At 34.9% G+C, this 25,214-nt stretch overlaps 1 protein-coding gene and 1 long non-coding RNA gene across 2 annotated transcripts in view; one reads left to right on the top strand and one right to left on the bottom strand.

Annotated features, from left to right (window-relative positions):
- The window catches only part of ATF2 (activating transcription factor 2), a 41,648-nt gene that overhangs the window by 13,161 nt on the left and 3,273 nt on the right, over positions 1-25,214 (bottom strand). Inside the window, 9 exon segments of the mRNA XM_040562025.1 lie at positions 2,309-2,343; positions 2,346-2,423; positions 2,426-2,513; positions 5,110-5,271; positions 13,540-13,626; positions 13,792-13,906; positions 14,229-14,407; positions 20,477-20,605; positions 22,731-22,849. Coding sequence (XP_040417959.1) covers positions 2,309-2,343; positions 2,346-2,423; positions 2,426-2,513; positions 5,110-5,271; positions 13,540-13,626; positions 13,792-13,906; positions 14,229-14,407; positions 20,477-20,605; positions 22,731-22,849 — 992 coding nt within the window.
- On the top strand, positions 668-25,214 carry LOC121072434. Its single transcript, XR_005821210.1, has 4 exons — positions 668-1,400; positions 5,433-5,578; positions 20,259-20,329; positions 23,937-25,214. It is a non-coding gene; the product is annotated as an uncharacterized LOC121072434 (long non-coding RNA).

Raw genomic sequence — 25,214 nt, 5'->3', positions numbered from 1 at the left:
TCTTCTTCACAGGGGCTTGTATGATGCTTCTATGATGGTGTTTTGGACTTTTGACGAACGAGTCAAGGACTTTTCTGCTTCTTTTGCTGCCCTGTCAGAGAGGAGGCTGGGGGTGCACAAGAAGTCGGGAGGGGATGTGGCCAGGAGGACTGACCCTGACTGTCAGCATAACAAAACAAACAAAAAACAACACAAAAACAGTACCTGCTACAAACAGCAACAGTAATTTAGAAAAACCGCAACTGTTATAGAGGAGAAAATCTACCGCCTTCTTTATGGGACAAAGCTTTTTTTTTTTTTTTTTTTCCTGTGCTATTAGTGCTGCTACTGCATTTCTGAAGTAAAGACATTAGCCTTCTTCCTTGGTATTATCAGGTAGTAAATTTGCATACCTCTAGATGACTGCATTATATTAAAATATCTACAAACACTCTAATTCTATATTTGAACGCACAGAGTATTAAAAAGCAGGATTCTTTTCCCCGCTAATTAGAAGCAAAAGACTACTATGGGATTTTGTAACTAAACAATATTAATATTGGTATTACAGCAACAGCTATAGTAAATAAGGTGTGTGACAATTTGTTATCCATTACAATATAGTACTTAAATCATTTTCAGTTAAAAAAATAGATATTCATAAGTTAAAGGCAGCTCCTATCTTACCAGAAACTACTTTCACTAAGAAAACCGAAATATAGCCAATTTTTTTGTTCTTTGCTTTTCTTCCTGTAAGTCTACCTTCACTTGTTTCTTAGATTTAAGTTACAGTGCTACATATCATTTTGTAATTAATGGATTTACAGTGAGGGCTGTGACTACATTAAAGGAAAAGTCCACAGACTGTGAACAGGTATGAGAAGACTATGTATTTGCAAGTAATTTAAGTAATGCTATGATGTCATGTCAAAGGTCATAATTCTTAGAACACAGGAAATGATTTCACCTTGTGTACTTAGGTACGAATTTCTTGCGTTTTACAGATTGGGATGCTGAGTAGTTTTAAAGATAGACTAGATATTACGAAAAATTTCTTTACTGTAAGGCTGGGCAAATACTGGAACAGGCTTCCTAGTGAGGTGGTTGGTGCACCAGGCCTGTCAATGTTCAAGAAGCATTTGGATAATGCCCTCGATAACATGTTTTAACTTTCGGTTAGCCCTGAAGCGGTCAGGCAGTTGAACTTGCTCTTTGTAGGTCCCTTCCCACTGGATTATTCTAGTCTATTCAGAGAGCTAAAGATGATTGATACGTAGTAATTGTGGTTACACAATGAAAAGTAATCTTGCATGCCCCTACTCTCCCTGTTGGTTGACCTGGCACGTCTTCATCAAACAGCATGAAAGAATACAGAAGATCTATGAATTCGACTCACTGAACAACTCTGATAAAACAGCAAGGTAAACTTTAAAATATCAAAAATACTTTCCACTACATTTTCCAAATGAATGTTTCATTTAGGAAATGACATCAGTTTCCCTTTCTTTAATTCTCAAAATAAAGCTTTTAAATTTTTATTTTGAAAAAATACTTTGTGCCAATTCTTGTGTGCAGCTGGAAAACACTACTACTAAATGTTAAAACATATTTTCTTATTTAAACAAAAGGGTCATGGATTGTTTGAAACAGAGAAAAATGTGTCCACATGACAGCTTCCAATGACTGATAACCTCAGAGAGGTAGAAAAATGACTGGCAACATACACTAGACTACTATCTTACAGTATACATCCCTCCCTATAGGATTTATGCACACTCAGAGGGCAGTGTGGTGAGATTTGCACTGCCACTGCCTGTGCTGTACCTGTTCTGTGCACAAAAGAGGCCTTCAGTTTCCAGTGATGTCAATCTGGCACCTTTCACGAGCACTACATTCACTTTAAAGGAAAAACAGTGAAGTTAAAAAGAACCAAAGGAAATCAAACCAAATGATGTTATTTAAATAACTCAGACTGTGATAGAAATTGTTAAGAGCAAGGCATTTTTAAGGTAAACTAGTAAGTGGGCTATTAAGCCTTTTCTCCAACATATCTTGTCATCCTCATTTAATATCACCGTCTGAAAGTTATTTAAATTGAATAAAGGATAAATGGGCATGATCCTAAAGTTTACACATCTTAAAAATCTGAATATTCTTTATATTCTTATTTTGCTGGTATATTCAATTTAATAGTGAATTTTCAATTCTTATGTGACCCATAAAGCCATTTATATTTCAGATTTCGTGCAAAGTTTAAGTTCCATTGATCCACAATCACTGTCCAAGAATGGTAAAGTTTAATCATTTTTACTTGTAATAAAAAGCATACCTGTAACTGGCCATTTAGCGAGCTCAAGTCCTCGCTTTTTTCTCCAATGACTGTACCCAGACTTTCCGCTTCTGTCGGCATCTGGAAGCAGCAGCCCGGTTTCGCTCCAGAAATTCCTTCTTTTTTCATCAGGGTCTTCATTAGCAGCTCTTCTTCGCCGACCACCTGTATTTGGCGTTTGTGGTGTAGGCTGAGCTGGTGATGCCTGAAAACAGTAAAAAGCATTCAAGAAGTTGTCAGTGTAATACTACTCACAACTCAAACTGCAGCACCAGTATAAAATACACAGCACATCTTGAGAAAAGCATTCATGACACTTCTAAATATATTCAAGTTATACATATTTCTTTTGTGGAAAGCTATGTAATTTACTGGCACAACCATGGTTTAAGAACTTTTACTGTATTTACACTCCTTACTTACCATGTAACATTAACATTTAACATTTTAATCGTGGCTTTATTTTGGTTTAAAAATTGCACTAAAATGTCAATCACTTCATGAGTTAACTTTATGTGACATTTACATTGGGCATATGAATAAAGCACAGAAGCAATACCACTTTAGATGGACTCTCTCCTTACCGATTTTGTTGACACATGATGACAAAGTGTTTACAAACAGTCAACTTCTTAGAAGCCTTTCACCCATAATAATTTGAAAGTTAGATTTGGCAGGAAATATATTCTCTACTCTTTACTCTTCCCAAATACCCTTCACTAAAACTTAATCACAATTGAAATACCGCAGAATTATTTATTTCCAGTACACAGAAACTGCCTGACAAATGCTCTCAGTGCTGACAGTTACCGATCCCTAGATCTCCAAACAGCATTTCCTATTTGTTAATGTAGTGTTCCCAACCACTGCACACCAAATTCCCTTATATCCACCCACATACAGTGACAGGATCAAAGTATTTCATTACCTAGACTATACATTATACTCCCTTCATAGGCGTAGAGAGACCCTAGACAAGGATTTAATGAATTATGGTAACAACATAATGGATCTTAAAATTCTTTCAACAGATAGGACAGACAGAACATAATTGTTTATATGGTATCTTCACAGCTGTACCTGTGCACCTGTACATTCAGTACAGCACAGTAAGAAAGTTTTAGTTTTAACTTAAAACAACGAACCCACAAACACAGCATCTGGCATACCAATTTGCCATAAATTCTAGACAGGTAACAAAAAATCTGGGAACTCCTATTAGATTTTTAGGAATAGAACACTTGCATATTTATTTTTTTTAACACTAGATATTAAGTAACAAAAATAAGTGAATAACAAGCTTTTCATTTGAAAATGCTGCTTCAAAGTATTATGACAATATTCTTTAAAAAACTTCAGGTAGTAGGGGAAAACAATAGCATGAAGAAGGGAATCATCTTCCAATGGCTAATATTTTTCCCTCTTTTGCTCCAAACATTGTTTTGATATATTATTTGATTACACTGACCAATCTATTAATCTAAGTGCTTTCCCTGCAGCTGCAATTTACACCCATGGCTACAGGCATAAAAAGGTTCAGTCCTTCAGTTTCTGGGCCAAGTATATATAGGTTTTATAAATTGGTATTACAGAATCATAGAATCATTTAGGTTGGAAAAGGTTCTTAAGATCATCAAGTCCGAACATCAACCTAAGACTACAAGTCCACCACTAAACCATGTTCCTAGGCACCACATCCACACGTCTCTTAAATACCTCCCGGGATGGCAACTCACCACTTCCCTGGGCAGCCCCTTCCAATGCCTATCCATCCTTCCTGTGAATAAATTCTTCCAAATGTCCAACCTACACCTCTCCTGTTACAACTTGAGGCTGTTTCCTAGCATCCTATCACTTGTCACCTGAGAAAAGAGACTGACACCCTTCACATTTATCTTATTGGTCTTTTACTTAGAAATAGTGACTACTTCCACTGTCACCCATAATTACTTTCTTAAGAAAACACTTTTCCAACAAGTTTCTTAGAAGCAGAACAGCTGCAGTCCTCCAGGATTCACTCCTGGAAACAGCTCTTTTCTCCAGCAGGGTTCCCACTTCTACTCTGAGTCAGGCCTCTTGTCCTTTATTCTCCTGTTCTCATCTATCACCCCAAAGGAGAAGACTACCAACCCTAGCCTCACAACCCTCCTTTCAGCACCTGGAAGGACGTACTGAAACTATTCTTGTAGCAGAGCAGAAAAGATCCCTCAAGCAAAGTAACACAACCATGATCCCTGAGGCAGTTAAAAAAACACTAAGAAGAACGTTTATGATATAAAATATTAGACAGATACAATATAAATGCAAAATAAAGTAAGTTTCTTCAATTATGTATCAACCAGCTGTACAGTTTTCAGTTACCACAAGATTTCCTGTTAATGCACTCCAGAAATCATGAGTTAGTTCTAAATCTAAACAAACAGATAATAACTATTTTGAAATTATCATCTTGAATGACACGTTCTAGAATATTTAAGGACATCACAACAAACATTCTATTGCTACAGAAATATTGAGGTAATACGCCAGCAAAACACAAACAGTATAGACTTAGCAACCTCTCAAAATTATGTATAGTCATAAGCAGATAAAATACACCAAGAAAAAACAGTCTGCTGCATAACTACACACTGAGATTCTGCCAGCATTTTAGCAGGGCAGTCCATTGCTCCCTCAAACTTCTAGGTCCTTTGAGCTAGTAGTCTGTAGCACTTATTAAACTTTACTTTACAAATCAACAGTAAAAACAGAAAAGATCTATTTTTTCATAACAATGAAGGAGGCAGGAAGTACACATCCACTGTGTTGTCATACCGGTGTTCAGTTGTTGAAGTTGCAGGCTGTTGTAGTGATTGTGGTCGTGGTTCCTCTGACTGAGTCCTAACCAGCCCACTTGGATGTCCCTTGGCAGTGTCTCCATTTGTTACCTGAGGGTGCTGCTGGGTCAAGGCTGCTTTCAATCTCTGAAAGAAAAAAAAAAAACGAACGCATTTTTTTCCCCCACATCATGGAAATACTGTAACAATTATAGCATCACTTGAGGAGTTACGATGTATGTTATTAGTTATTTTCACTTTGCCAACATCAAGCTCCATCTCTAAAATAGCTGTATGCCTTTTTACAGGCTTTCAACCTGTGATCTCGACATACACCTACCAGCAGATGACAACTTGCAAGCATCATAAAAGCATCTCAGAAAGAAGAGGACTGTATGCTGCATGGGGAAGTAAACAGAAAACTGCCTTTGTGATGAATCTTGCCCACAAAGGGGTGACTTGAAAGCCATGAACAAATAATTGTTGAAACTGGTATTACGCTTGCAATGACATACATAAAAATTATATGAACCCCGAGGGTACCAGGAATACCAGCATAGTACTCAGTAAGCCATGATACTTTGGTTTGAAGCTAACAAATTTCAATTCCTTACTTTAATTTTTGAGAATTTAATAAAAATAACCATTTTCTACCACATCCTTTATGCCAATACATTTGTGTGTAGTTTAATTAACAGCAACATTAACTGTTTTTTTTGATGAACTCTTGTATCATCATATTTTAGAGTATGCACAAAATATTGACAAAGTACTAACTATTAATAGAGTGTCTTGATAATGCTAGAGCTAGGCTGCATTTGGCCAGCTCAAAATAAGCAGAGAACTTTGCATCCATTTATGTAGATACACCCTATCAACTACAGCATTCCAACAGCTCTCAGCAATTAAGCCACTGGAATATAGTGACAGCTCTCTCCTACCTTGACAGGTTCCCTGGCTCCTGTTTTACAATTAAAACAACAGATTGCAAATCCACCTCTGCCAGAACTGCAAAAAACCTGTGTCTGCGATATGGCAAATTGACTCTCTCTATATTTGAATGTAGGATCTAATCACCCACCAGCAGACGTCCCATTTGAAGACTACACAGACAACCATTAAAATCCTAAAATTCCTCTGCTGGTTTGCTGGTAGGGAAGCTTCAGACAGTGACTTCTATACGTCACTGTACTAAGTCTCTTCCATAGTGATTGCTCTATATTGAATGGGACAGCACACATTACCCCAGCTAGGAGCTGTTCAAGTTCCAAGTGCTCTTGTCAAAAGCAGCAATGTAAGGGATCCCTATAGCGCTGTACGGACACTGTGTGTCCATACGCATCCGTATATATCTTCATACACATTTCCATCAAAGAGATGGTTGGCTCTGGCTGATAACCCTTGAAGTGAAATCAATAAGTGGAACTTTTTCAGGGCTTTTTTTCCCCTTTAAGAATACAGGATGTTATATACTAGCAAAATATAATTCAAAAGCTTGATTTGCAAAATAATCAAGTGTCCACAAACTCAAGTAACTTTTTTTTCCCCATGCATTGTGAGAATTTTAGATTTCAAACAACTTAGATTTTCAAACAACAAAGCCAACAATATAGAAGTATAGAGACAGTAAGGTTGTGGGAGTTTTTTTTGTTTGTTTTTTTGGTGGTTAAAGTACTGGGATAAGACATTAGTTTGTCTACGGACTTGCCAAAATTTTCTTAAATAATGCTGGTTGGGACTTAACATACAAAGGAAAAGAGAACAGGTGTACACTATGTGTGTAACTCATAACGATGGCAGTTTCTAAACACTGAAAGGTTTGTAATAATTGACCTGGCAGCAGCACTGAAATAATTCTGAATACAAACATGTACATAAAAATTCGGTGTTAATTAAGTTTTGTTCCACATTTCACTTTGTATTGCCTTCGTAAGTTTCTAAGAACAGGAAATGAACATTTAGAAAACACAAGAAATTTACAGCAATTCCCCCAGTGCTCAACTCTAACTAAAGGAATTTAGAATAGTTGCAGATTTTAGGGCAAGATAACACCATTTAAAAGACAGTTAAAAATTTTAAAAAGATGGATAATAAAAATGCATTTAAAAAAAAATATACCTGAAATTATTAACATGCAAACAGTACACTGGAATTCCTAATGCCAGATACCTCTGAACTTTTTCTTTACTGCAGTAAAGCAAACTCACAGCATTCAACTTATACCTTCCTTGTACCTTCCTAACTCACCTCAGAAAAACAACTAACTAAAAAACTCAGTCCCTGTCTTCAGTTAAACAAGAGCAGAAAGGCCCAAGTGCTTTCTTTTTAAGCAAAATTACTAAACCCAAGCTCTATGATCTAAGTACAAAAATGGAAAGGTTGATTTGATGATTCCTCGCCTTTTAAAATTCAAACTAATTCTGGTCATTAAATGGCATAATTTCCATTATTACTACCAGGACTACCACAGAGACACATCACTTGCAATCATTTTTTTTTTTTAAAGGGAAATAGAATGTATTTAATGTTTTGTCAAATATCCTTTCCATAAGTTAGCACCTGTTTTTTTCACAATATATTTTCATTTACTATCTGAATTACTTCAGCAGTATTTCTTGCATCATAACTTGCTCTTTAGCAGGACACAAAAAGCATACAGTCAAAATCAAGACTAGGTAGTTATAACCAATTAGTTATGTTGTCTGTATTTCAACTTCTACTGAGGCTTTTAAGGGCATGATCTCTATTTCAAGCCACCACATCAGCAGGTCCTGAAAAGCTACATCTACCAAAAATTACTCAGCCATGACATAGCAACTTATTATATATAGGCATTCTCCTCTTCCACTGCCATGACAAGTAAAAAGAGTAGATTTCATCCAATTTAACCGGCTGGATACGTAAATTCAGTAACAACAGGCTAACCTCTAACTTCATGGCACTGGAGCACAAACGTTTACACAGTATCAGTACAGCCAGTGTGCCTGTTCAACTCTGCTTGTGGCTCTGTGAGCAAGCCTTGATATAAGCATCCTCCACAACAAAACAAAGTCCATGAACTGTTAGAACTACTTTACAGTATTTACTTAAAGCCAGCTATTTTATAAAGTTTCATTCTGCATATCCATTTCCTCAGTGAAAGAGTGTGCAAATTCAGAAAATTTGGGAGATGAAATAAAATTAGCACTTGGGTGGTTTTTGGTTTTGCTTTTTTGTTTTCCCCACAAATGGCACGTAACTTATTGTCTAGGTCCATTCTTTCTACCTCTTCATTTCTGCATTACAGAAATATTTGCAAAGTTAAAAAAAAGAGGAATTTAATGCTATTAAATTTATCTATTGTACGTTTAATTTGAAAGTAGCAGAAGTGAAGGCAATACCACAATACTATTAACATTATAAAACATGTATCAGGCATAATGGATGTGCAAACAGCTGAAATAGGACTTTCCACACTGTAATGATGACATTTAAAAACTACAGTTTTGTACATTTCAAAGTAAATAAACTCCTTTTGAAAATTAGATTGTTAAATCTAAGTGTAGGTTCTCTGGAAACTAATGCAAAATAATTGGCTTTAGTTTTATATCACAGTTTCAAACGTAAAGTTTCAATAGTTACGATTAGAACTAACCACAAATACAGAAATACCGTGAAAATCAAATATTTTTACAGATTCACACAAGGAGATATTCAATGAATGTATTTTAAAAGATTCCTATCTCAGAAGGCAATGCTCTAGTAAAATGCTACATGGATGTTGTGCTTCCTGTGAGTAGTGAGATAATCACACCAAACACTACGGGAATCTCAGTTTTAAAAATCAAGTATATTGAAACAAATATTAGAATAAATGGATGTAAGGATTAATATGCAGAGAAATTATGACAACCAAGGCTTGACATTATTTGCCTATTAGAGGCAAACTGAAAGTGGTATTTTCAGATAACTTAATAGCTTTTAAAGTCTTTATTAGCAAAATTTTATTGTTCATGTATATCCTTGAAAACAAATCCTCACCGCATCTGTCAAATTTGGTAGGACTAGATCATTCCATCAAGAGCTCACAGAAACAAGACAATATTCTCCAGAAACAATTTATGAAAAACTCAGATCCATATTTCATATCTGCCACAAAAGCTCATCAGAGTAATAACCCTCCTTCTCCTGGGTGTTATCCTACCATCTGCTGCTCTATTACTTATCTTTATTTTGCAACTAATTAACAGCATAATCTTCTAAATTCAGCAAGTTAATTATCATTATTGTGGTCTTTGCAGCATCATCAGTCCTTATGAAGTCTTGTCTCTCCACCCCCAGAGAACATATGAAAATGAAGTAGGTTGTGAGAGGGTCTGTTTCTTTAGAGTAGGCTCATTAGGTGTTTGCTGATTAGCTCGGCATGCAGAGAGACAGGTCAGAAGAATTCTGCTGAACACAAGGTCCCATGCCAGGCTCAAGCAAGTTAATGTAGGTTTCTGAACATTTGCCAAGCTGCCCTCTGTCAGTTCTCAGTAGAAACCTCCTGCAGAAAGCCTCCGGGTTGCCCCCTGTGTGCAAGGTATTTCTCAGTTTGTGACAAAAGGTTTTATATGGGGAAGAGGAGAAGGCAGGGGGAACATTCAGTGTAAGTTAAAACATTTTTTAATTTCTTAAGAAACTTCTGCAATCCATGCAGAAGGGTCTGAACATTAAGCTTGCATCCACAATCCATACATTCAAAAAACAGGGATGTGTTACAACTAGGAATAGTTCACGGCTCATACATGGAAAGCAGGTCTTCTCACAAACAGATTAGAAGCAACTCTGTAATACTTAGAATTATGCATCCTTATCATAGAATGGTTTGGGTTGGAAGGGACCTTTAAAAATCATCTGGTCCAATTTCTGACCACCCCCTCCTTATCTGAAAACATTTTTTTGTTAAACAGAACTATTGCATTTACTTTTAAGACTCTCTAAAATACCACAAAACTGATCTATGTGTTTGATTTTAATACAGTATGTAGAACTTAGTATCTTCGACACAAGAAATACAGAATAGTGATAGAAACAGATAATTTATTTTAAGTGTTCTGAAGAAGTTTGGAACTCATTTTCACTCCTATTCTGCATCATTGTCAGTAAAAGATAAAAAGATATAAACAAAAGAATACCAGTAAAAGACAGTTGTGCCTGAATGAAATCTCTAGTCATATCTCACTTGAATTCTGCAAGCAACAGGAGGAAAAGGATCCAAACACTTTCAAAACTGTAGTTAACAGTGCCTGAAAACGTTCTCTAGGAAGGTGTCCTATGCCCATTGCCAAACTAGTCTGCCAGTTATTTTACACTTTAGCTTTCAGAAATCATGATGTCAATTTGTTCTTACTGAAGTTCACTCATAGTTTTAAATATAAAACCTCAGGGTGTTATATATACAATTTGGTATATGCAAATCACAAGTAATTCATCAAAATGGAAGAAAATTGTGATTTTTTTACATTAATAAAAATGTAGAGACTATGTTGCCCAAACCCACATTTAAATAATGAATCACCATAACTATTAGGAAATAATAGCACTACAATCTCTAATTTTATTTTTGTAAAGGTCAAAGTTCTTGTCTTCACTTTAAAGAAAAAAACTTATGTCTATATAACAGTAGCCTTTTGTAAACAGGTAAGAGAAAAACATAATTGAGATGAGGAATGAAATCAAAGTACAGGTTACTTTTCTGATGATAAAACTCTAAAATATGTTAGAAATCAACTGCAGAGATGGCTTCTATAAAGAAAGGCACAAGGTACAAACGAAGGGAAGTATCTGTTCCCTTCTTGGTTTGTACCAGGTATTTCATCCAAAACATACAGACTTGTGACTCCTACTTATGACAGCTCTGTATCTGGTAACAATTCAGTAATATGGGGTTATTGCATCTTCAAGTGAAAAAAAAAAAAAAAAGTTGTTTTAAACAGTTCAAGAATTTTACTCAATCTCTGAAGCAGGTAGATCTGTCTTAAGAATACCTTGAAATAGTATTGTCATACATGTGACAGCAGGAAATGCAGAATACTGTATTAGGAAAGAATGGTCTTTAAAGAAAAGAAGGTTTTAAACAATGATGACCAAAAGCGTGTATCACAAAACCCTCTGGAGTTAAAAAAACAAACAAACAAAAAACCACAACACATAAGCTTTACAAATGTTGTATCCCCTATATTATAAAGCTTACCTTAATATCTGAGGATGTTAAGAAACTATCTGAGCACATTGGTTTTTTTATATATATATTTGTTACATACTCTATTTCAATATTTGATAATGCAATATGAAAAAAATTTGAGAGACTAAAAATATATATCTATAAAGAACAGCAGAAAATCTCCAACTAATAACTAATAAATAAAAATGCAACATCCAAGTGAATTCCAAAGATCTATAAAGTCCTGACTCCTGGGCCTTGATCACTGAGAAGGGAACATCACAGCTCCCTCCATTCAGTTTTCTGCTCAAAAGACAGTAAGAATACTAGGCTGACAAACTTCATCCCAAAATGAAGCAGAAGAGAGGATATGGTACACCAAAGGATGTAAGAAGTGTTCCTGCCTCGTGTTTGTTTAAAACATGCCAATAAGTCCAAAATTGCAGTCTCCTGTAAATAGATGAAACATCTATTCCATCAAATACATCATTTGTTTGGTTATTAAATTAAATTCAATAAAATAGCTTGTATTTCACCTTCAGAAGTGAACTACTAATGAAATAAAAAGTAAACAAGTAGCTGCAAAAAAAAGATGTCTTCTTTTGGCATAGCCAAGAGCACAAATGAAAATAAAACTGATTACCACACCTTTGCAGAATTTAGTATGTAGCAAGGAAAAATATTTTTCAGGAGATAAAAAGGATTTGGCATTACCAGAAGTTTAATTTTTAAGATTAAATGGAACTTTACAGTTAATAAACCATGACATATATACCAACAATGTATTACATGGCATAGTGAGTTAGTCTTTCTTTTGGAAGCTTTTCTGCATAATCATTAAGTTTCTCATTAAACTGCTTTTATTTTAGTAGTGATAAGAAATTAAGTTTTTTATTTTTGTGAATATGCACTATATAAAAGTAAATGAGCATAAGAAATATACATAATTCTGATATTCTTGAATTCTGTTCATGCTTTCTATTAGGAGAAGAGGGAAATAAGAAATACTGCAAATACACTTTTTACAGTCTCGTTTAAAAAAAGATAGGCAATCACTGAAGTGCATATATTAGCTAAATTCTAACGAGAAGACTAATGAGACTGTTAAATTTTAAGTCTAATGATCTTTGTTTTTCTTTGCATTTGAGTGATTGATTCTTCCAACGTGAGATCAAAGTATTCACCACATACTAGTGTCTACTTCTCCTCTTTAAAACTCCGTAAGAACAGACCACTCAGTAATATGCTTATGAACCCAATTTCCTTCCCAACTTAGAAAACGTTACTTTCTCCTTGACTTCACAAAGCAAAACATAAAAACATTACCACATTCAACCGAGGAGGAAAATGAAGGATAACCTGACAGAACTAGGAAGAGTCAGTGCACTGATGACTAGCTCTTCATAATACTTTTACTATGTGGTGAATGTGGACTAGTGTTACCACTATACTGGAATCCCATTACTCCAGAGAATAGATGCAAGCATTTTGTCAATATGTAATTATTGTTTAATAATAGTTTCCTATTGCTTCAGAAAAGTTGGAACAAACAAACAAAAAAGACAGCAATAAACAGCAAAGCAACTACTTAATGTAGCAGATTTTTTTTCAAGTTAATTCAAACTGCCACCTTATGTGATCACTAACTTTTTTTAAGAAACCTCTGCCTGTTTTAGTCATGATTTTCCCAAATTACCCAGTACCCCACAGAAACAACTTCCACACAATACAATTTCTTCAGTATGCCAGTAATGCTAATTACAGAAAAAAAACTTGCCAAATGATCTATATTTGAGATAAAAATACAGACAAAAAAACACACAACTTTTTCCTTTTTTTTTTTTTTTTTTAACATCACATCATTTAGGAGCAACTATATTCTGCTTCTTTGAAGGTGACGTTCACCACTGAAAAGCTACTAATCTTGTCTTTACTTTAACTGTTTCCTACCCTTTTATACAAAAAGCAAGAAGGAGTTCAGTTGAAAATCTAGTTCACTTAAAAGAATAATAAAAAAAATAAGACCAAAATGACTGTTAGCAACAGAACTAACATATGCTGGAATCTGAAATGACTATAAAATAAATGCAGCTATTTTTCTGTTTTTATTAAATTTGTACTTGCAGACTTTAGACTAACAAAAGAAAACTAAAGCCATTCTTAAAAAGCAAAAGAATTTAATTAATTTCTCAAGTTAGTCTTCTTGAGGAATAATGGAGTTTTTCACTTACCAATTTAGCCTCAGACTGCACTGGCTGTGGGGAGGAAGGCCCTGGGATTCCTGGGATACTAGGCACCATGGTGACAGGTCTAACAAGCTGACCAGATAAAGTATAAAAATGAAGAAAACCTGAGTATGTTATCATAATACAGAGCATATGACAGCACTACCCTCTGAAGCCAAAACAGCTGTTTAAAGTTCTATGCCGCACTTATGCAAACCTGCTAAACTTTCAAATTAATATAGCATCATGCTTACTTACTGGAACTGCAGCAGGGACATGCACATTAGAATTTGTGATAGATGCAGGAATAGCAACAGGCATGGTTTGTCCATTAGGAAGATGTAACAGCAGAGGAAAAGGACCTGGAACTGGACTGAAAAAGGAATGATGTATATAAAAGAAAACTTATCCTGAGAAGAAAACAAGCTTTTATATTATATAAATATATATCTATTTTAAAACAGTTCTAATGTAATATTTATTTAGCAATTAAAAATATGAACTTAGTGATGTGGAGAACATGGAATTATATTTCACATGTAGTGAAAGTTGTATATTTTGTATGTCGTGAAGCACCACATTACACTAAAGCACCTCAAAGTTGTACATTAACTCTAGAAACAGTAACAGACAGTAAACAAGACAAAATAGTTTCAGAAGCTGTAAGAAACTTGACTGAGATTTATGTAACTTACACTATTGGTCTGTTAGAGGATGGAGCCTGGGTAATAACAGTACTAGATGTTGGTGATGGTATTGCCTGCTGAATAATAACACTTGAGTCAGAACTTGTAAGCAGTACATTAGGAACCTGTAGCGATGCTGGACGAACTATTGTTGATGTAGGCTGTGCAGTCTGCTGTAGTGACACTTCCTGAGGAAAAAACAAAGATCAATGAGTTTGTAAAATACAATTATTGTTAATTCAGACTGTGAAAGGAAAACCATAGAACAAATGCATAACATCATGCAAAATCAGTTATACAATTAAAAAAAAAAATCAAAAAACCCTTTGGAAGAATCATTTAAGCCACCAAAATGAAAGTGTTTGTGTTATTTTAGTTTTATGACCAACCCTGACTTAATTTATAATAAGGCTACTGTTACTAACAATTCAATTTTGATAAAATATTAAGATTTTTTAATGCCAAGAAACCCGTGGCACTATTTGCACCATCATGGCTACCCAAACTGAACAAAGAAAACATTTTATGGTGTCTTTATGTACATTTCAGTTTCAGTCCATTGTTGCACATTTAAAATAGGTTTATTTTTCAGTAAAAAGGAAAAAAAATATCTCTCTTCTTTAAGCCTTTAACTTGTATATACTTAACTAGAGTGCTATTAAGTAACTAATGCCAAGAGTGATAGCTTTGCAAAATATCTGGTTATCCTGATACAGCAGAAATGATGTGAGAACAGAAACTGAATTTCCTTAGTTGCAACTAAACAGTAGACATAACAGACTATAATTCTTAGCTTAGCAATCAGGTAAAGTACAATATGAATTAGAATCTAGTACCTGTATTTGCTGTTTCTGAAAGCCTATTAATGCCTTACTAAAAACAGTGCTTTCCTTCTCAGGAAACCCTTCATATTGACAGACTTCAGATTTACCTTCAGACAGGATTTTTCCAAGTTATTTAGTCCTTTGACGCTAACTACTGCAATCAAAGGTACAGAGCTACGATCTTGAGACTAGCATTTTTAGTTGCTCTATTGTTAAACAGCATTTTCCAATCATTTTCCAATCATTCCTAATCATTTTCCTAATTATTTCCAATCAGCATTTTCCTAATTTTCCTAGTCATCCTAATATCCTGGCAGGAGGTTTAGGTTGGATATTAGGAAAAACTTCTGTACCGAAAGGGTTGTTAGGCATTGGAATGGGCTGCTCAGGGAAGTGGTTGAATCACCATCCCTGGAGGTCTTTAAAAGATGTTTAGATGTAGAGCTTAGTGATATGGTTTAGTGGAGGACTTGTTAGTGTTAGGTCAGAGGTTGGACTCGGTGATCTTGGAGGTCTCTTCCAACCTAGACGATTCTTTGATTTCAAATGGAACATATCATACTTGTAACACAAGTCTACCTCGACTACCATTTATACTGAATTAAACTCAAGTTTTGAGTATTTTTGAATATTCATCAACAAAGCTTTAGGTTGTAGGATCTTAGCTATCTTGCAGATATCCACTGGAAAATGAACAAGCTCCTCTGAGCACTCCACAGAACTGTAAATAGGCTGGCAAATTCTGGGCTTTAAAAAATACAGGACTTCAGCTGATAAAACTTGTTCCCCTCAGAAGTTCAGAGGCTAGATTTATCATTAAGGTTTATTAGTTTGTTCAGGTTTTTCCCCAAGGATCTAAAAGATTCTATTTACAGTGAATAGAGCTTTTGGAGAGTAACAGAGAACTACACTGAGAAAGCAAAGAATTATTTCTTCAGTATCAATCTAGCAAAATTATACGTTATAACATTTGAACACAGTACCTAGGATTATGGGTGAGCATACAGTCAACAGAAGAAATACAGCACGGAATTGCAGAAACAAAAAAATTAGAGAGGTGACTAAGGCATATTCTTAGGACAGGATTAAACACTCCTTTGCAAATAAGAAATCTGGTGTAACAGCTATACAGGTCTTACTCTGTGAGAAGAGTCACAAGAAAAACATAAAGGAGACTGAACTTCATGACTGAGAAATTAGAGAAAGGCATACGGGGAGAATATTTGCCCTGAATCTACTTTAGCAATAGCTAATTGAGAAATGAGTATTGTGCCATTCTTCATTAGTTCCAGCTTCACCTTTTCCTTTCTGCTGTTTGCCACTATTACCTGTTATTGTTACTGCAACCGAGTAGGTTAGCATAGCCACCAGAAAGTCCATTCCCGTTGTAGGGATCTGACACAGGAACACCCATGTTTGCCCCTACCAGGGCCAACATAGTTATAAGAGCTTTTTTTTTTTGTTCTTCCTTTCACGTGAAATATTTACATACATGTGGCAACCACATAAATATGTATAAAAATAGATGTAGATATGTGAATACCACAAATTGAATATCCATGACACAGTAACGCCACTTTACATAAAAAGGTGGAAAACCCAGTTAGCTAACAGCAGCCACAAAGCCACGTGTGTAATAGCTTTAAGACGAAAATGTAAACTAACCAGACATTCATACATTCTCAACAACAGTAATGCCAATACAGCCCCTTCTTTATGGGTTTGTGTGAGCAGCTTTTGTAAGCGCCTGTGTGAGCAGAAAGGACAATAGCTACTAGAATAGAAAAGGCCAAAGAGAGAAGCATGTGCTGAGAGGCAGCATGTGAAAGTCTCCCAAGAACTGGTAAGTTCCAGTGAAAAAGGGCCCTGTTGCATTTGCAACAATGCATAAACTCTGAACACCAGCTGAATCTGTACATAGTCACCAGCGTGCACACACACGCAATCAACATGCTGTATCATTCCAATAGCATCCAAGAACACAGTGGCTGCTATGTGCAAGCCAAGACTACAAGATTACCTACAGACTTGCTGAAAGAACAGACTCCCTTAAGGACTTTCCAAAAACCTACCTAGAACTAACTGGCATGTCAGCACAACCTCCCACTTCTGAGCAAACAGCTGGGATTGGCCTCTCAACTTCTGCTTCAACCAGGTAACTATGTGTAAGTTACAGCGCTGTGTGAATACTTATCGGCTATGAATAACAAGAGCTTCATTAGTGAGTGTTCTAACAAATCTTGCCTTTGAACTGAGTCTCTCCCTGGCTTGACCCCCCACTTGGAGAAAAGTAGTTTGCAACTTGTACATGAAGTACTCCATGGTAAGCATATTTCTGTGACTGTCAGAAGATTAGCATAGTAACATAACTTCATTTTGTAGTATTTTGAAAACAGAATCCTCACATGAATACACTTTTTTCTGTTTTTATTAAATACAGCATTTGCATTTTGTTTAGAATAGAAATGATCTCCAAACATCAAAGGAATAACACATTTACTGACGAGTGTTTACTCTGTTGAAAACAAATCATTTTCAGCTTCCTCTTCTTATACTAACTTGCTGTATGCTACACTCTGGAAAATGTATGCATGTGCTAATTATTTCGACAATGTGGCATTAACATAAGCTGCAGATTTAAGTAGTACTGGATCTAAAGTACTCCACTGTAAAGTATCATTTTATTAACATGTAAAAACCAACAGGTACACCAGTCCAATAAAGATTGGTCAAAAAACTGTTCTTATGAAAGTGTACATTTTGTCTAAAATAAGGTAGTTTGTAATTATATTCTGCTAAGGAACAAGGACAAAAAAAAAAAGAGATAAATTGGCAGAATCATGACCCTAACTGATCTTACCTTTACAAGAAAGAAGTTTAAGCCCATTCAAAGATATTAAAGACTTACTGAAAGGACCTCTCCAATCCTTTTATTCTTGAAACTAATAACCACTGAAGTTCAGAAAATATTTTACAGAAGATGATAGTTGCATTTTTAGATTTGTTTTCAGAGATGTATATTTGCAAGTATTTTGCATCTAAAAGCAAATATCATGTAATAACTTCCAAACGCAATCAATGAACACATGGAATTCTTTACACAGAAGTGAAGGTAGACAGGACTGTTACTGCAATTGACTACTACCGTAAGAAAACAATTGGTTTTAAAATAATTAACTTAGGGAATTGGCTATCTGGCAACAACTAAACAACAACTTGTGAAACTCTGAGGGTTCTCTTTTAAAATATTGTTAATAAGAAACTAGGATGAGCTTGAAAACTCAACAAAAAAATTAGGATTCGATTGCTTATTATTTTACAGCTACAAGGCTTTATAAAATTCTAATGATATCTTGGTCTATTCCAAGCAGAACATCATGAAGCCCAATGGAACTAAGAGAACTCTAGCAGAAAACTAAGAAAAGAATTAAGCATAATTTTAAAGTCTCTAAGAAATTCCTTTGACAACTACAAAGAAAATGAGAACCTTCTTACACATACATGAACAGGCTGTAATCATTTAAGGCTACTAAAACATATTCAGCCAATAAAATAGTTACAGTGGCACATATATTTTAAAACCAGCTATGCCCTGAAAAAAAATATAAATCAAACCTTCCCTCCTTCAATACACCTATAGAAGGAGAATATAAAAATCTAACTGAGAAAACAGCAACACTCTGCTCACATTTCTCAACTTCTGCAGGCCACATTCAGCAGCAGCATACTCCAAGCAGCACCCTCATCAGCATCACCCTCAGCTTGTCTCTACAATCAGACATCAGAACAGCATTAAGCAGCAGCAGCTTTTCAATTCAGCACTGTTACAGTGACAACACTGAAATTACACCATGAATAAGTTTATAAGCACTGCCAAGCATTTAGATACAATTTAAACTTGTAATGATGCTAATGAGATACTGAACCACTACTGAAAAATATTTTCTCTTGCCAAAATCTGAGTGCTTAGAATATGTATTTGCAGAGAAAAACAAACTAACCTCTCCAAACTATGAAATATAGATTTAAGATTTGGACTGTGATTTGCTTGACCAAAGTAGCTCTTTACATGTATTTTTAAACCATTTTTACTATTTTTGACTATGTGATTGCCTTGATTAGCTATGATTCCTCATCTTCGCTAACTTACAAAACTCAGTACAGCTTTCTGAAGACAAATCTAAACTGAAACTCCCTCAATTTTTGTCACACACTTAAGGCTCTTCCCAACTGGTGCCTGTTGAGAGGACAAGAGAAGCAAGTTCAAACAGAAGAGGTTCACACTGGATACCAAGAAAAACATTTCCTCCACAAGGACAGCCTGGCATTAGAACACGTTGCAGAGACATTGTATAGTCTAACTTTGAAACCTCCAAAGACAGTGAATGCACAAATCCTTGAGTTTCTTGGTCTGATCTCAGAGCTAAACTCTGCTTTGAGCAGGAAGTCGGAAGAGAAACATCCTGTGGTCCCCTCAAACATGAATTATCCTGTGATCCTGAAAAGTCCTGCTAATTTTGGGAATAAGGTATCTGAGTTCCTCAAATGCAGATTGCCCATTAATGATGCACATAGAAAAACGGACTAGAGCAACCATATTGCTTACTACTCTCTGCTCCTAATATTTTTTATTGAAGTAGAAACAGAAATAATTAATGTTTCACTGTTTTTGCTTGGTTTTGTATTTTCTAAGAGAACTCCATTTGACGAAAACACTGCAAGTCACATATTGAACTTATTAAAACATTTATTTCTAGTACTACCAGAGCAGTAATTCTAAAACTAGTTTTATCACAATGTTCTCTAGTGACAGACAATACCCCAGGAATCCAGCCCTCTGTGATACTTAAGTAAACATTATACAAGAAACTGCTCATGATCACCACTTTTGGACATACTGCTGAAGCCTATCAGTTTTGTAGGTTATCAATCTTGAAACAAAATTATTTCATGCTTAATTGTGAAAGACAGCCCATTCATCCATGTGCATTTTTTGTAGGACATCCCCTTATGTTGTACAAAACAATTTATGAGAAAACATAGAATAAACACAAGAGTACACATGAAGAGTCTCAAACTGTTGAAATTGTTAAAAAATAGAGAAACTACACTTTGTTTTTTCATGAATACTACCTGATGATGCATAAAACAGAACAAAGAGCCCTGTTAGCCTTTTTTAACATAGTGTGAATATTAATTTTTATTTTCTTTCTAGGTTTACTGGACGACCAGTGTGGCGTAAAGAAATAATCGTGCTGGCCAAAGCTAACTAAAGAATTGAACAAAGTAAGTATGTATCCAACAAATCTGGTTAACAGGAAGTCTTTTACTTACAACCAGTAAAGTAGTGTGGGTATAAACACGTACAAGAAACCTACAGACCATCAGATTCAGATAATGAACTCATAGAAGAAAAAAAAAGCATTCTCTGACCTTTTCATCACTGGTAGTAGACTCTGGATGAGGTAAAGGACTATCTTGATGAGTTGTTTCTACAACAGAAGGTTCTTCAATTTTATTTCTTATAATTGGTGTTGCAAGAGGAGACAGATCTAGAGGCATCTAAGATCAATAGTATAAAACAAAATTAGTCAATCACTGAGAAATTCAAATACGTAAGAAAACATAAGTAACTAAGGAGAAAATCAGTCTTATAATAACAAAGAGGTGCATTTGGAAGATCTTGATACAGGTGCATTACCAGTCAAGTCTATTTTTTCCAGCACCTGCATGAATACCAGTCTTCAGTAAGACTTTGCCTTTCAATACCCATTGCTAGATAAAGCACTTCTTTTTGAGAATTAAAATCCCTTTTAGAGTTTATATTTTCCAAGTTTCAAAGGAAAATAATAACTGAGGAAGAACTATGCTATGCTTAAAAGATACACTTAAGATGTTATCCTTATACAAATTGTATCACATGCTACAAAGCACAAAAATTTAACTTCACTTTCAAAATAGAAAAGCTACCGTGGACTAGTCATTTCAAGCTTAGAGCAGCAAAATAATTACTAAAAAAGCAAGTTTTGTATTGCTACACTGTTAAAATCCACCAGGACATCTGAAACGCCACAGAGAAATTGAGTTATAAAAATACTTAAGCAACACTACAGATTTGAAGGCCTGTACTGCTGCCTAATTTACTGTCCAAATACCTTTGGAAGAAAGTTCCCCCAAAGCTCATCTTCCATTTATATTCTTCCAGATGCTTTTTCTACTTAATCCCTAGTTTTCCTACTGAATATGCTGTTAAAGAGGGAAGATTGTTAAAGGTGGAACCTCTTTTCACACTACAGCTGAATATGAAACACTACAGAAAAAGCTGAAGTCACCCCCTTCTTCCCCCTCAAAAAAAACAACCCCTAGGAAGCGTGTTATTATGGCAACTTCTCCACCCCCTAGCAATGTTTGCTTATTTATGTTAATCAACCAGAGATATATGGTGTGACTGTGTTTCTTCTTGTCAGCTTGGATAATGAGTATTAATTCAAAAAGTTGTTGAAATGTTTTAAATACTCTGTGATACCTACAACCTCCTCTAAGACAGTGGTGAAGTACACAGAAAATACAGTATTGGTACTTGAACTGGTATTACCATATGTATAGTTTTAAGAAAAGCTATAATGCCGCAGTAAAAAAAAAAATCATTATTTGGCATAGCTGTAGGAACAAAGCACAGGTGAGATGTTTTGTTTTTTTTGGTCAGGAATGGATAACAATACATCTTATTTGTAAGTGCATACTAAAATCTTTACCAAAACAGAAAAAACAGAGACGGATTCTACAAAATGTGTACGTATGAATATTAAAAAAATGGGTTTTGTTTTGTTTTTATATCACTGTCTATGGGAATCCACCAGGTAATCAACCAAAGGTAGAATTAATTATAGGGGATATCAAATAAAAATTTTCATTTGCAGAACTGTTAAAATGTTTGGGCCCTAAACCAGCTACAATTAGGAAGTGCTAAAATAAACAGAATAAAACACATTTAAACATATGGGAAGTTCCTCACAAAAACATGAAATTGTTGAACAGATACAGGTCAAATTTTGCTTACATTTTAATCTGAAGTAAAAAAAAAAATTGTAGATGTTTAGATTGTTATAAGTAATTTCTAGGTAAAAATGTTTACTTAACTGACAAAGTGAATATAATCATAACCAAATTAGTGACACCTCTAAGTTTAGTGTTTTTGCTGAACTTTGTCAGTGTTCAATCTCATTATTGTTATTACTGATTCTGAGAATAACATTGCTATTTTAAATCTAAGCACATTCAAAATAGTCAGTGTTCACATACTATTCTTCTCACTTTTTTCTTTGCAAATATTTTTCTTTCTCCAAAAACTCATTGCTTTTCAGATATTTTTTGCTTATTTAGGGACTAATGAAATTTCAATCAAGCTAATAATTAACTTAAACAGATATAGACTAGATACTTAAAGAAGTAAGACAAAGTCATTATGCCCCACTGTCTATTCGATCTACTAAAGTTCAGGTAAGCCAATCTTCAGAAGGGTAACCTTAAATTTGTATTCTCTCCATAGAACATCTAAGCAGCTGGACAATGATTACTGGTATAGTTTAAAAGGATACATATAAAGTCAAGTTTGCTCTCTTTCTTAAATGGAACTTGTGATATAAAAGCAGCAGAAGCCCTGAAAAGAAAAAGTATTTGAACATACTTTCTTAATGTCATCTTCAGAAGCCTTTTTAAACTCATTTTCAAAAGGACTTGCTAATTCATTGAATAAGCCAACTTCTTCACAGTTCTTCAAGAATCGAGTTGGTGTTGGTGTCTGATCTGAAATGAAGTTTACAAAAAACCCACAATTTCATTTTTAAAATACTATGGTGAACGTATGTATTTTAAATATTTTTCAGAGTAAAAGCAGAGAGCACCAGTGTACTATCAAGATACATATTCATATAATTACACATCAGTAACTCTCATTAAAACTAACCCAAGCTAACTAAGGAACAGTCAAAAAAAATCTGAATAAAGTGAATTTTATGTTACAAAGGATTTCCTTTAACTTCATTTAAAAATAATATAATCATAGCAAGGTAACCTATAAATTTAAGAAACCTGTATTTAGCCTACACAAAGATGGTATCAACAGAGTTAGTTACCTACTCTAAATGACTTTATAGTGGATCAGTGTGAGTATTAACACTTGAAGATCTTCAGCAATTGACTTCAAAATTACTTCACTTTCTTCAGAAAACTAAGTGTAGAAAACTAAGTAAGTATTTTTGAATGTCTGGGGTGCTCCTACATTCCATTTTCCTGTAAAATGTTAATCAGCTACATATTTTGAAGACTGGTTAAAAGAACAAAACCTTAAAGTTAATACTTAACAGATTTGTTTTGATTTTCTCATGATGTACGTTACAGTAACATTCTCAAAAGATGAACTACACAACGAAAAGAATACCAACAGAAATTCTCTATCGAAGTACTTCAGTGCACCTGCCTGGAATTAAAGTCATAAACCTGTAATGAAAGTCATAAACCCCAAATCCTACAGTTGTGATAGAATGGCAGTTCTTTTTTTCCCCCCCCATCAGCCTTTCACAAAATTTGCTCATTTCAGACAGAATTATCTGGTCTCTTAGCCAGCAAGAACCATCTAGATATTAATAAAAAGCAGCCAACAGAGAGAAGTGAAAGATCACATGCATTATAAAACATAGTAATATATGGCATTTACATTAATATTCTTAATTTTTGTAAGCTGACATTTATTTGTCATGTTGATAGACAACTAGACTCTCAATTAGATACAGAGAAAACTGTCTCATTTTGAAGAATACAGATATGGGGGAAAGAAAAATGACGTGGTTCAGAATTCTGTTATGTCTTGAAAACACACTTTTCTGTCTTGCAGGAAAACCGACCACAAGCCATACTCCACCTGCTGGAGACAAGCAATTCAAGTCTGCAAACCACTAAGCCCCTTACAGTGCTGGATGGTTAATAAAGCTTTTCTTCCATCCATGTCCAGCGACCAGAGGGAGCTATTCTCAAGTGCCTAGTCTACCATAGCAGAGCACTTTGGTGAGCTAGCAAGCTCTAGTTACAAAGATAACGCTTACATGACGGCTTTAATAAAAACAAAAGTGTATTTAAAGCTCACAGTTTGCTTTTTTCTTCTCATATTGTGAAAACAGCAGTGATTACTCTCAAGTGTGTGGAACACACTAAAAAGAAGTGTGATATTGCACACAAGCCTGTACTGGCTCCTATGATGGCCATACCACTGAGCTGGAATCAAAAGAATTCTGGTATTTTGCTGATTACTGCCAAGACATTTTCAAAAAGGTCTTTCTATGAAATTTTTGGTACTATGTCAATTCCCCTTATTTCACTATTATTATCTGGTCAAAGATAACCGTATTTGCTGCAAAGTAACTGCATTTGAAATATCCTAAGTGGTACTATACGCATCTTCACTAACATAATGTAGTATTTATGACTACAGATTATACACTAGAATGTGGTTGCAAAAAGTTGGAATTATGCCATGGTTTCATTCTCTCACAATTACTGACAAGGTCCCTTCCTTATGGTTTAATTGTTGAGGATCACATTTAGAACTTTAAAACATGTAACTGCTGGCTTAAGAGTAACTTCATTTTTGTCTGCTCATCCTAGCAAGTTAACCATGTAAAAGAAAAATGTTCTGAAGATGTCTGAAAACCTCTGCAAGTTCATTTAGGCTCTTCCACCACTGAAAACAAACAAACAAACAAGCCACTCCGACTATAGCATGACTAGCACGTGCTATCTTCATTTAAGAGCTTTAAAGTATAGATTGCAATGATCCATTAGCAATTACTTCTGATCCTTGACAAAAAAAAAAAGGTACTTACAAACAACCAAGAATACGCTATGAATTCAGAGATGGAAATACAATAAAAGTAGTTGAAATTTAAACTGAAAAATACTTCAAATAATTAAAACCAAAATTGTTATTTTTCTCCTACTATTTCATTCAAACATAATAATTACTGGTTCATTCTCCTAATGTCCTAACTGATGAGTGGAGGGGCAGGCGCCAATCTGTTCTCTTTAGTGACCAGTGATAGGACCCGAGGGAATGGTGTCAGGCTGCGACAGGGGAGGTTCAGGCTGGATATCAGGAAGAGGTTCTTCACTGAGAGGG

This window comes from Cygnus olor, chromosome 6 (assembly GCF_009769625.2).
Source record: "Cygnus olor isolate bCygOlo1 chromosome 6, bCygOlo1.pri.v2, whole genome shotgun sequence".
NCBI lineage: Eukaryota > Metazoa > Chordata > Aves > Anseriformes > Anatidae > Cygnus > Cygnus olor.
This window is presented reverse-complemented; position numbering and strand designations above follow the sequence as displayed.